The sequence below is a fragment of the Myotis davidii genome, unplaced genomic scaffold (assembly GCF_000327345.1).
Source record: "Myotis davidii unplaced genomic scaffold, ASM32734v1 scaffold401, whole genome shotgun sequence".
NCBI classification, from domain to species: domain Eukaryota; kingdom Metazoa; phylum Chordata; class Mammalia; order Chiroptera; family Vespertilionidae; genus Myotis; species Myotis davidii.
In genome coordinates this window covers 1,580,257-1,593,482 of record NW_006291020.1, presented here as the reverse complement: position 1 = coordinate 1,593,482, position 13,226 = coordinate 1,580,257, and the positions used below count along the sequence as shown (strand labels likewise).

The window sequence follows — 13,226 nt, the reverse complement described above, 5'->3', positions numbered from 1 at the left end:
ACTAAAATAAAGAAAGGATGAACACCAGAGATATTATGAAGGGGGGAAATCTAAATATAAAAAGAAGACTTAAAAAAATCAAAGGTAACTTCAAAGTTTCTAGAAGACTGAAAGCAGCTGCAGCTTCAGAAGCTGGCTGTGATCTATTGTCTTCATGTGCTTCCCTCAAAGGAGTTTTGCTCCCCTGAGTGTTTAATGGTGCTGGTAGGCGGGCTGTATTATATCACGGTGCTGTCAGCAATTCCATTGACCTTTGAATGATCCGGTTTCTTTTATTGTCAGTACTACACAACCTAGGCTTTTCTTCTATTTTTTTTTTTTTTTTAATTTCAGAGAGGAAGGGCGAGGGAGAGAGATAGAAACATCAATGATGAGAGGGAATCATTGATTAGCTGCCTCCCACTGGGGTTCAAGCCCACAACCCAGACATGTGCCCTTCACCAGAATCGAACCCAGGTCCCTTCAGTCCATAGGCCAACGCGCTATCCACTGAGCCACACCAGCTGGGGCTTTGTTTTCTTTATTTCTGGTTTGGTGCGCCCGGAGGGAAACCTGGGTGTGAGTGATGAGTACCAGAGGCAGGAGGCCGTGACCAGCAGGAGAGCCTCCTGGGCCCTGGGCACTCCTGGCCATCGCAGCGTGTGTGCTTGAACGAGCAGCAGGGCATGACTGTAAGCAGCACAGCTCGCAGGCTTCTGCGGGAAGGTGCTGCCCTTTGCAGTGCATGGCAGCAGCAACCGACAGGGCCCTGGGTGTCATGGGCGACCTTCATGGACGTTTTTTAAATTTGGGGAATACAGTTATTTCCTATAAAGAATCTTAGTCCTAGTAGAACATTCCTCCTACCCCCAACCTCCCCTGACAGGCACACCATGATGGAGGCTGTCCTCCTCCTGCCCCCTCCCCCTGCCTGTCACACTGGTCAGGGCTGGAGCAGGAGCCCTGCAGGCACGGGTGCGGGGGAGGAGGGCATGCACGCACCTCTGGGAAGGTTCGAGGGGCATTCTGAGCCTGTGACGGCATCACAGCACCTGTTCTGTCTGCTCTCCTTGCAGTTAAGATCCTTCTGTTCTACTTGATCTTTTATGGCTGCCTGGCCGGCATCTTCATCGGGACCATCCAGGTGCTGCTGCTCACCATCAGTGAATTTAAGCCCACCTACCAGGACCGCGTGGCCCCGCCAGGTAACGTGAGCGAGCAGCGCTCAGTGCTTCCCGAGGGGGCTGGTGCTGTCGGTGGAGACGGGTTCTCTGACAGCCTGCGGGGAGAAGCAGCAGCGTCTCTCTGCGCCCGGGCCTCCACTCCCCCAGCCACGGGCTCCAGCTGGCCTCTGTTGGGTCCCTGTGGCCACAGGCCGTTAGGGGGCTCTTACACACTGTTTCGGGGGGACTGTGACTCAGAGAAATCCTTTAAAACACCACTTGGCTCCTGTTTCCAAAGGCGAACTGATTTCACATGGGAGGAGCCAGGGTTTCCGGGGTCCATTCTCCCACCTGCTACTGACTTACCGTTTGACCTTGAACAAAAGCACCCTCTTCCATTCTCAGTATTTATACCTGTTTCATGAGCATCTATTTACTGGCTTTTGGGACCCATTGCCATTTAACTGTCTGAAAACGTGGCTTCCCAAAGCTTCTAGAAAATGCAGAGCGACACGAGGGCCCCACCTGTGCGTGTCCACAGTGGCTACGGCCACCCCGGAGCCCAGGCCGGCACCCCCGACACTCGCAGGGCAGGGTGTGCAGCCTCCAGCGCGGCTGTCCTGTCTCTGAAGAGTCATTGTCGGGAGGACCTGGAGGGAAGGAAATGTTGCATAACTTCCGGGTTCTTGTTATAAGTGACCTTGGGGTGGCAGTGGCGTGTCCCCTCCAGTGTCCCTGGGCAGCTGTATTGGGGTGACAGTCCTGGGCTGTCTTCGGACACCGGGCAGCCTTGGTCACGTCTGGCTGCCGTTGCAGACTCCACACTACCTCCTTGGCTGTGGGAGGGACTCTGGGAACATCCCCAAATGTGGAGGTGGCGAGCGGGCCTTTTAGCCTCACGTCAAGTCACGTCTGATGTAAGGAAACCCCAATATTCCCAGATACGTTAGGTCTAGGGGATGTTGGAAGTGGAAAAAGAAAACATGTAAGTATATAAAATTACTTAAACCTGCTCTTAATAACCCAGTTTCCAGTAACATCCCCAAGGAGAGGGGGTCTGTGGGAGGCTGCAGGGGATTCTGGGAAACGTCCGCCACAGTTAAGGGTGGCACGTCTCCCCGCGCCCTCTTCTGTTACAGTGTTACGGGAGCATTAGTAACCACAGTTTAAACTTGTATGGAACTTCTTTTGCCGTTTAAACGCTATTTTTCGATAATGATGCTATTGTATAAGAATTCTTGTATGTACAACCACAGTTGACCAGGAAGTCCAGCATCTTGTCTCATTGCCACATTCAGAAACGGGTCCTTCACTGTATGAACTCTGGGGAGTCAGCCTTTGATAAAGTTCCAACTCTCCTCCGCGTCCTGTGCAGAAGGAGCTGCTACTCTCAAGGGGAAACCAAGTAACTGCCTTTTCACGGGGACCTTGCCGGTGACCTTGCAGATGACCTTGCTGGGAAACCCCTGGCCTAGGTGCTGGTCCTCCCGCCACCCTCGCGCCTTGTCCAGCCCCTTCCTGAAGGCACATGCTTAGCGCCTATATTTAGTGTCCTCGCGGCCGTGGCGGTCCCTGGCCCAAAGGAATGCCCGTGGCTCATCTCGGAAATATGCGGTCCTGTCCTTTGAGTCACAGGCCTCATCCTCCAGCTTCCCTGTCCTGTCACCTGGGTTCTTTGTCACTTCTCTGTTTACTTTTCCGCCTCGCCCTTCACTTTGCCAGGGGAGTCCAGGCCAAGCCCCCTCTATCCGTGGCCTTGCCCAGTAAGGGACCCTGGCCGCCTGGGGGAGGGGGGCCGGCCAGGTCTCAGAGCTCTGCCTGCGGAGGTGCTCCCAGGGGCGGAGTTATAGCGGTCTGCATGTCTGATAGGCAGTAGCTGTTCTTCAGGCTGCAGGCAGAACAAATGTATAGAGGAAAACCCTGGCCATTTTGGGTCTTCCACTGAATGTCTCCTAGCCTCTCTTTGACATTTAAAGAGGGAACACTGTAGTTTTCAGCAAATGAACCTACTGAGTGTGACAGAGTTGGCCCAGTGTTCACAGACGGAAGACGAATTGAGGCCATTTTTGACTGAATTGGAGGCTCTAGCAGCAGCCTGGCCGGACCGGGCGTGGCCCGCCCTGTGCACTCGGAACCGTGTGACCGTGGCCAGGGGAGCAGCTGTGCAGAGCATCGGCCCTGCGTGTCTGACGTGGGATAAGCCGACAGGCTAAACACGAGTCTCAGGACTAGATTACAAAATGAGACGCAGGTCAAGGGAACACGCATACCATGGCCAGCTTCCTGGGCGGTGGTGGCATTGGCCTGTGGCAGTCCTGAGCTCCTTGCAAAGCGCTGTTGCTGTAGGATTTCGGAACAGACCTGCCTACCAGGCCTGGGAGGCCCGGGCTAGAGCCTGGGCGGAGATGTTAGGCTGAGACATATTACATTGCTATTCTCGTGGGTCAGAGTGGCTGCTGGTGGCAGTTTCACGTTGCCCAACCTACACCTGCATGCGGGGCTGAGCCATTCCACCTGAGTGCACAGGAACGCTGACCTGACGGGGAAGGTGGCCTCTGGAATTGGACACAACCACACGCACTGCTTCACCTCACTAAGCCTCAGTTTTCTCATCTGCAAAATGGGAATGCTATCCTGGGAGGATGAAAGAAGTGTAGGTAAGGCACACGAGTGGCATTAAAACGTGGCTATCAACAGCCACGTTCCGTAACTCCTGGATACCGAATTCATTTTTGCAGGCTGAGCTGTGGCTGATACAACAGAGGCGCTTTATGCACTCACGTTTTCCTGAGGGGAATAGAATCCTGGCTTTCTGTGAAGAGTTGGGAGAAATTGGAATAGGAAATATGTTTGAAAACAGTGAATTTAAATGACATTGGAGTTCTGTGATCTCCCTGTAGGATACCCACGCCCATGGGGTCAGCCCTGGCAGACCTCTAGGGGAGTCCCCATGGTGTTAGCCGTGTCCTCTCCCTGTGATGGGGGTGGGGTGGGGGGGCCCTGGACAGGCCAAGGCCTGCGTGCACACCAGCTCTCGCCCCCCAGGCCCAGCCCTGGTTTGCCCCTGGGTCCTTGCCCCGCTCCCAGCTCATTGAGCAACAGTGGCGTGAACGAAGGTCCCTGTGTGTCCCCGTGGTGCTGAGCAGGGAGGAACCTGTGCTCTTTCCTTCCTCACAAGGCTGGGGGTGGCTTTGAAGCGCACGTGGCTCATTGTTGGGAGGATGGTAACCAGAACCAAGGTGGGGAACAGGGTGGCGAAGCCAGACCGCACAGCCCCTCCCACGGCCTCGGCTTCGTGGCGATGGCCAAGGGGCACATCTCATCTCCAGTCTGTTAGGGTCCAAGGCACTGTCGCTCCAGCTCAGATGAGTGGGTTCGTGAGACGTCATCACATCCATCAGAATTGCCTTTTTCCCAACGACAGCACTCGGATGACGGCCTTTCCCTAAAATTTCAGGGGGAATTGGAACCGTTTGCTCATTGTATTTTGGAGAAATTGTTTCTTTAAAGCCAAGAAGGGGTTTTCAGCCGTTTCTGATGAGACGGCACCCGTTTGTGATCCGTGAGCTGAAATGATGAACAAACACCGGCCTCTCGTGCCCCCTCCCCCTCCCTCTCTGATGGCCCCGCTGAGCTGCAGGCAGAGATGGGCTGGCACTGGGGGGCAGGGGGAGGGGAGGGCACGAGCTCCTAAGTAAAGGGTTGCGGCTGCAAACTCTAGTTCCTGTCCCTCAGGGTCCCCAGCCTCAGTGGTTTCACCACCTGCCCATGTTGCTGTTTCTTCGTTTCTAAAGACAAGGATACAACCAAAAAGCCCACTCAGGTGCACAGGAAGCCTGGTGGTTAGCTGTAAAACGTCCTTGGAGCCCCAGGAAAATGGGTCTGGCCCTGATAAGGAGACCAGGAGGCTCAGGAGGGGGGAAGGAGGGGGTGGACAGGGCATGGCCTCAGGGCCTCCGACCCCAGGTGGTGCAATGCCTGGGGGCAGCTGCCTCAGTGCCCGCGTCCTAGTAATCTTGTGACCCCGAGGGCCCGAGTGACGCAAACGAGACGGGGCGGGGGTGGGGCGGGGTTGGGAAGTGTTTTCTAGTGGCTTCCAACCAGGAAACATACCTTTCCCCACGTACACGCATGAATAGACGTAGTCAAATATCAGCCCAGAGTGGTGTCCTCTTTCAGGGTATCAGTCCTTAGCCAGTGTTTTGTTTTGTATCCAGGGAAGGCACATACCCGGGCTGTGCTTGTCCTTCAGCTCGGCCTGGACCGGGAGGCACAGTTAACGTAAAACGCTGGGATCTGCCTCTGTCTGCATTTCCCGCCGGAAAAGCCATACTTCCACTGGGAGCAAACACGTCAGGAGCTGCACAGCCTGGAGGGGTCGCAGGGGGCTGGAGGGGGCTTTGAGTCTGGTTGGTCCCTGGTCACTGTCAAAGCTGGGCCCGAGGCGGGAGGTGAGGCAAAGACTGCTGGCTTCCCCTTTACCCTTCCTTTGTCGTTAGGAAAACTGACACTGAACCTGCAGAGGCAAAGTAAAACGCATAAGTATCTGAGTGGCATTTGGAGGGGGAAACTGCATGTGCACACACACGTATGCACATGCATGTATACATGTACGTTCATCCACACATGTATGTACACGTGTGAGTCTGTATAGACATGCACACATACGCAATTGTATGTACAGATGTGAGCATGCACATGTGTATATGTGTATGGGTGCGTGCATATGTGTATGCATGTGTGCACATTTGGGTGTGTTACATACACGTGTGTACACACGTATGAGTGTGCATATAGGTGTTTATCTGTACATAGGTGTGTGTGTGTGTATGAAATATACCCCCCATTTTTAATTGAAAATAACTTCTCAACACACAGGAGAGACAGGATATGAGGTAAAGTGCCCGTGGCTGCATTGATTAGTGCTCTTTGCCCCTGGTGGTCAGGTTTCCTGCCTGAGGTTTCTCTGGAGAACGAGGTTTCTTTGGAGAGAGCGCAGGTGAACCTGGGCAACATGAGGGCTGGGGCGCTGACTGCCCTGTGCAGTGGGGAACCCACATCTAACTTTTCACTCCCAGAGACTGAACGCTCCCGGCCTCCGTGGACCAGACGCCTTTCCGAGAACATAAACAGGCCATTCACACATCTGCCTGCTGGGCTCTTACAGTAAAGTAGCTAGAGAAAAGATGTTACTAAGAAAAGCATATGCAAGAGAAAATGCATACATATATTTTATGCATTCATGACATACCTAACTTTTTCTTAATTAAAAAAAGAAAATATTTGTAGGATATAATACAATATTTTTGCCTGAACTTGCAGAGGCAAAATAAAACCCATAAATAGCATTCATCTGTGAGTTTTTCAAATTATCACAAACTTCCAGAAAATGTTCCAATGTCTTAGAGGAATCCGCACTCCAGTGGGCCAGATCCTGGGGCTGTGCAGAGGCCTGAGTCTCCGAGCTAAGCCTGTCCAGGTGGACAGGGTGGACCCTGGTGGCTTCAGGAGCGAGCTCCACCATAGGCTCTTGGCAAGGGCAGACGGGGTGGCAGCCCCAGGCTAGGGCAGAGGTGGGGGTGGCAGCCCCAGGTGAGGGCAGAGGCAGCCCCAGCGAGGGCAGGGAGGGGGTGGCAGCCCCAGGCGAGGGCAGGGAGGGGGTGGCAGCCCCAGGCGAGGGCAGAGAGGGGGTGGCAGCCCCAGGTGAGGGCAGAGAGGGGGTGGCAGCCCCAGGCGAGGGCAGAGGAGGGGTGGCAGGGAGACTGCCAGAACCCGAGGAAGGAGAGCCCCTCCTCACCTGGGCTCCTTTCCCTCTTCATCTCTGTGGGTATCTGTCGATGGTACCCAGGTGCCTCTAGCACCAATCCCACGGCCAGTGTTCCTAATTTATTGTAGAAAGATTGTCCAGGGGACATTTAAATTCCTTTGGTCATATAATTTTCTATGGTTTCGGAGCATTATAAAAAATGTAGATTATTTTATTTATTGATCTTAGAGGGAGAGAGAAACATCAAATTGTTGTTCCACCATCCATGTACTGCTTGGTTGAGTCTTTTTCTTTAAAAAATTTTTTTTTTTGATTTCAGAGAGGAAGGGAGAGGGAGAACGAGATAGAAACATCAATGATGAGAGAGAATCATGGATCAGCTGCCTCCTGCACTCCCCCAACTGGGGATTAAGCGCACAATCCAGGCATATGCCCTGACCAGGGATCAAACTGTGACCTCCTAGTTCCTAGGTCGATGATCAACCACTGAGCCACGCCAGCCTGGCTGCCTGGTTGATTCTTGCATGTGCTCTGACCGGAGATCAAACCGCAAGCTTGGTGACTTGGGTCAATACTCTAACCAGCTGAGCCACTGGCCAGCGCCTAAAAATCATCTCAGTTGTAGTAACCTTTTTCATTTTTAGGCAAAGACTGAAAACATTTTGTGTTTATCAGAAAGCTCTGTGACTTCCCCCGGACTCCCTCCCTCCCGTTGACAGCCTCGTCCCGGGCTCTTCAGGGTCCACATCAGCCTTTTGAAGATTCCTAATGTCACTCCTGGAGTCGTCTGTCTCGGCCGCCCCCTGCTTTCCCCTGGGGAGCTGCGCGTGGGGGAAGCGTGGCCCAGCCAGCCCCACACCGGGCCTCCTCACACCCCACCGCAAAGCTCAACGCCATCCTCAAGGGCCAGAAAAATAGCTGCACCCCATGGTCACTTCTGCTTCAGTCATGTCACGGTGTTCATATCTGCGTGGTGCCCTGAGGAAGGTGGCCGTGCGCTGTCCGCCTGGCACAGAGGGCAGGTCTGGGACTGGGGACTGGAGTAGGGTTGCCGGATGAGCAAATAAAAATACAGGAGGTGCAACTACATTTGAGCTAAAGATCAATTACAGGTGATCTTTTAGGTGGGTGTCCCATGTGATATATGCAGTACATGTCCCCTGTCGTGCGTGTCCATGTAGCATGTAGGCCATCTATCTCTAATAATAAAAGGGTAATATGCTAATTAGGCCGGACGTCCTTCCGGATGTCATTCCGGATGTCCCTGATGAAGCCGGGGCCGGAGGGAAGCTGGTGCTGGCAGCTGGGGGAAGAAAGGCCTATTCTTGCACACATTTTTGTGCATCAGGCCTTTAATGCTTATATAAACGTTCCTTGTGGGTTATCTGGATTTCTGGTGTGGCCAGGCATCTTGAATTCACCTGCATCTGGGACAGAATTCCACTGTGACCAGCACCCCCCGTCGCCCCTGGGAGGGCCATGCACTACTGTGCACAGGTCTGTCTAGGAGTCTGTGATGGCAGAGTCTTCCAGAAATTACAGAATCTAAGACCCGGGTGAAGTGTGGGGCCCAGGGTGCGCATGCTGAGACCTTTACCCTGGCTGGCACTGCGCCTGCTCAGAGTAACCACTTACTTCAGAATAGAAAGCAGGTCCCTCACATCCATCCCAACCCTCCAGTTCAGGGTAAGAGCCAGAGGAATGTCTGTGGGGTAGTCTTGAGTCTTGTGTCTTGTGGGCTTGGAGTGGCCTGACCTCACTGATGGGGAGACCTGTGGCTCCCGGCCGACAGTGAGGCGGGAGGGCACCTGCGCAGACCGAGCAGGTGTGGCACGTGCGCACGAGGGACCGCTGGACAGGCGACAGGCTTTGGATGCAGCGTGGTTGGGTGGGAATTGTGGTCCCACCGCTTCCTCTGTGACCTTGGGCCAGGTGCTTAACCTCTCTGTGCAAGAAGTGCTTTCATGCATAACGTGGCGATAACGCCTGTCACGAACCGTGACGTTATTCTGATGCCAGGGGATTTCACGCGTGGGGAATCGGACCCATCCCCTTAGGCAGGTGGGATGAGCCGTGTGTGTTCGCAGAGCGTCTGCTGTGGATTCTCTCGGTTGACTTGCTTCTCGCTGGTGATATCTCTGTTTGTGCCTCTGCCTGGTGCAGGACTCACACAGGTTCCTCAGATCCAGAAGACCGAGATCTCCTTCCACCCCACCAAGCCCGAGAGCTACGAGCCGTACGTGCTGAACATCGTCCGCTTCCTGGAGAAGTACAAGGACTCGGCGCAGAAGGACGACATGATCTTTGAAGACTGTGGCAGTAAGTCCCTCGCTCAGCTGCTGTGGTGGGTCATCCCGTCCCCGTTTCTACTATTGAACGACACTCCTGGGATAATTAGAGATTGCCCCCGTCATACTGAGGGGCCGTTTTTAAAAATTGATTTCTTCTGGGGGCGGGGGGGAGGGTGGAGAGAGACATGGATGTGAGCGAGAAACATTGATTGGTTGCTCCAGCCACTGGGAATTGAGCCCGCACCTGGGCATGTGCCCTGATCGGGAATCGAACCCACAACCTTTTGGGGTACGGGATGACGCTCCAGCCAATGGAGCGACCAGGCCAGGGCCATTTTGTGTGTTTCTAAAGCAGGGAGTGTTTTATGGTTCGGGCTTGGGTGCAGTGGAAAAAACAATGTTTCCTCGAGTGTTACTACTGCGTTGAAAGATGTCTTTAAAAACCTAGACCCATGGTCGGCAAACTGCGGCTCGCAAGCCACATGCGGCTCTTTGGCCCCTTGAGTGTGGCTCTTCCACAAAATACCACAAAATAGCACGTGCGAGCGCGCACAGACAGTGCGATTGAAACTTCGTGGCCCGTGCGCAGAAGTCGGTATTTTGTCGAAGAGCCACACTCAAGGGGCCAAAGAGCCGCATGTGGCTCGCGAGCCGCGGTTTGCCGACCACGGACCTAGACGATCTGCTTTTGACTGCTCAGACCCACAGCCGCAGGTCTGCTCTGGCCCCAGTGCCCGTGGCTTTTGAGAAGTGCAGTTGCCCCTATTTCCAGATTCCCGCCCTCCCCCGGGCTCACTCCTCAGAGGCGCACCAGGCCTTCCCCGAGTGGCCCTTTGGTGGGACCATCCGTGACTCCACCGGGCTTCCCACCAGACAGGACACCTCCGGGCTGGTGCCCCCACGCCAGTCCTTCCCTCCCATCCCAGCACCGAACAGTCCGCCTCCGCCTGCAGGGCGTCCCCTCCTCACAGTCAGGGTGAAAGCCCTAGTAAGTCCTTTAGGAAAGATCCCCTACTTTAAAAGGAACGTTTCACCACGTCTTTCTCTTTAGAATTTAAAGGTTTTTTTTTTTTTTAAATTATTTCTTTATTGATTTCAGAGAGGAAGAGAGAAGGAAAGAGAGATAGAAACATCAATGATGAGAGAGAATCATTGATCGGCTGCCCCCTGCACACCCCCTACTGGGGATGGAGCCCACAACCCAGGCATGTGGCCTTGGCCGGAATCGAACCCAGGACCCTTCAGTCCCCAGGCTGATGCCCTATCCACTGAGCCTAGGGCGAATTTAAAGGTTTTCATCTCACTTTGCAGTAACTTAAAAGGCCTGATGAATTGAACTGAGGCACGTTACAGTTGGAAGGGAAAACGGTTAATTTGTGACCTTGAAAGTCAATAGAAATTAATTTGCCTCAGTATTCTGCAGGATGTTTTGTGTCGACTTTGAAATCTACGTTCCTTTTCTTCTTACTCTGGGTTTGGTATGAGGCATAATAAAAAATGCTCCAACTAAACTTCCCATTTGAATGAATTTATAAGAACGCACAGCTGTGAACGGCAAAGGACTCAAATCCGAAAGAACATTTTTAGAAAACCTTGAATGTGAAAAGGAAGCAAACCAATCCTTTCCCTCTTTCCTGTTTAACCTGCTAATTAGGCACGGCCCCAGGACATCCTGACCCAGACCTCCCGGTCCTGCGGGTGACCCTCCTCGCCTGGGTTCTAACCATACCTTCCTCTTCGGGCTGCGCTGTGCCAGCGATCCAGTTTCCCTGCAGCCTCCCGACAGCTGAGTCATCCATTATTTAAGGCGGAGAAATATTGCCAGAGACCAGCTGTCAGGAGCTGCTTACCGAGCTCGCCCGCCGGGGCCCTGGTGGGGGTTCGGTGCCGGCACGGTGTGCTGGGAACCTGGCTGCACCCAGACACTGCATCCCGGGCAGAGCAGCCGCTGAGCCGGGGAGGCCGGTGGGGGGCAGGGTGACCAGGCGCTTGCATTTGCAGGTGTGCCCAGCGACTTCAAAGACCGAGGCGCCTACGACAGTGACCCCGGCGAGCGGAAGGTCTGCAGGTTCAAGCTCGAGTGGCTGGGCAACTGCTCCGGAATAAATGACGAGACGTTCGGCTACAAGGAGGGCAAGCCCTGCGTCCTCATAAAGCTCAACCGCGTCCTGGGCTTCAAACCCAAGGCAAGTTTGCTCCTCCCAGCGCAGATGGGCCGCGTGGGCGGCGTGGGGCGCGGAGCAGTGAGGGTGCGCAGGGAGCCCAGGCGGTGTTAGAGGGGAGCAGTGAGGGTGCGCAGGGAGCCCAGGCGGTGTTAGAGGACACCCGCCAGGGTTTTTGAAACACAGTCGGTAGAGCAGCATGAAAACCTGCGTGCCCAGCATGAGTTCCGCAGCTTCTCGCTCTTGCTCTCTGCAGCGGGCCCGAGGGGCGGGCTCCCGGGGCGGCGGGTGACCGTTCTCCACCCTGTACTCAGCCCAGAGAACGGCGTTCAGAGCGTGAGCTCTTTCAGAGTAGACATAGGAAAGCATATTTTTAAATTTACAAGCTACCTGCGCAGAGAGCCGTTCGCTGGTTTTGGTACTCTTGGAGCCTGGGTATTTTTAAAAATGAACGGCAATCTTGAAAAAACAGTTTCTTTTCCTGAGCGAAGATCCCTTGCAGAGTTACAGTTGAATACGGTCCGAGTTGAAGTTGATGACCGTGCTGTTGGCTTTCGCCTCCGACGGGGCCATACTGAGGGCCCTGAGGGATGCCAGGTGCCTCTGCTTTTATAAAATGAGGGACCTTATTCTCTCATGAGTAGCTGATGCTGCCCTTTCCCCATAAGCACGGGCGCCCGCGTGGGCACCGCGGCCCTGAGTGCAGTATTCGTCCTGACGGGATCGATGGCAGTGCAACTGAGTCATGACCAACACTCACTTCGTTTCTGGAGCCCGGCCCTTCTGTTCACCAGCTTGGGCTTCCTGTTGTTAACGTTGCAGGGATTGCTGGCAGGGAGTTCCGAGAGTCCAATCTAGATCATTCCTCTCTGGTCTCACGCAGAGGCTAGGCCAGAGCATTAGTGCCGTACGATACAGGGGCTGCCCTTCAAAGTGTGCGCGGGTCCCTTCAAGGATGGACCCCTGCTGGACCCCGTCATTCAGGGCAGGGCCCCCCACCTGTGTGCAGACTGGGCATCCCTCACAGCGGGAATGCCCCTGGGCAGTGCCCCCACTGGAGGGGAGGGAAGGGGAGGGCATGCGGGAGGGGGGGAGCATTATTTCCTCAGGGTTCGAGAGGAAAGCCCGAGTTGCATAAAAACAAACGCCGACCTCTGTCCCTCGGTCTTAGCGGGCAAGGGATGCTTTGCCGGGGCATTTCCCAGCCTGGAGTAGCCGCCTGGTGGTTCCCGGGGAAGTTCCACTTAGTGCTGGGCTGGCCCCGCCTGACGGTGCTCACACAGCGCAGGCCTTTGATGTCATCGGGTCACAGCCTTCCTGAGATCCCTGGCACTCATTCATCTGCCACCCCCAGGTGTACTTGTTTGGGCTGCAGAAAATTTTAAAAAGTTATTTACAAAATTACTGACCAATGTGGGTTTTATTTTTAGCCTCCCAAGAATGTGACCATGGAGAGTCTTCAAATGGTGAAGTACAGCCCCTATGTCCTGCCCGTCCAGTGCACCGGCAAGGTAAGGGCTGGGACTTACTGAGGGGGCGCTGTGGGAGCAGGGGCGGGGCAGGGGGACCAGAGTGGGGGGGCAAGGGGGGGCGAGATAGAGACTGCGGGAGGCTGTTTGAATTAGAGGTAAGATTTTAATATGGGACGTAAGAAACATGGCTTCCCAGAAGCAGCCTCTGTCAGTCAAGTTGTAACTCTATGGAGTAGAACTTCTTAAACGAACAGAAAGATGTCACAGGAGTGAAACCGCATGTCTCTCCCCCCTGGGCGAGGCAGCGGAAAATCTGGATTGATCTGGTGGAAGGAGTACTGTTCGTGGAGCTGAGAGGCGGACTAGCCCACGCGGGCTTCTCCTCCAACTGG

General features: G+C 54.4%; 1 protein-coding gene across 1 annotated transcript in view; it reads left to right on the top strand.

Moving 5' to 3' along the window:
- Positions 1–1,009: 1,009 nt before the first annotated feature.
- Positions 1,010–13,226, top strand: part of ATP1B1 (ATPase, Na+/K+ transporting, beta 1 polypeptide) — a gene marked incomplete at its 5' end in the record, with an annotated part of 14,140 nt that continues 1,923 nt past the window's right edge. Inside the window, 4 exons of the mRNA XM_015564256.1 lie at positions 1,010–1,184; positions 9,073–9,228; positions 11,202–11,386; positions 12,793–12,873. Coding sequence (XP_015419742.1) covers positions 1,010–1,184; positions 9,073–9,228; positions 11,202–11,386; positions 12,793–12,873 — 597 coding nt within the window. The remainder of the gene's footprint in view (positions 1,185–9,072; positions 9,229–11,201; positions 11,387–12,792; positions 12,874–13,226) is intronic.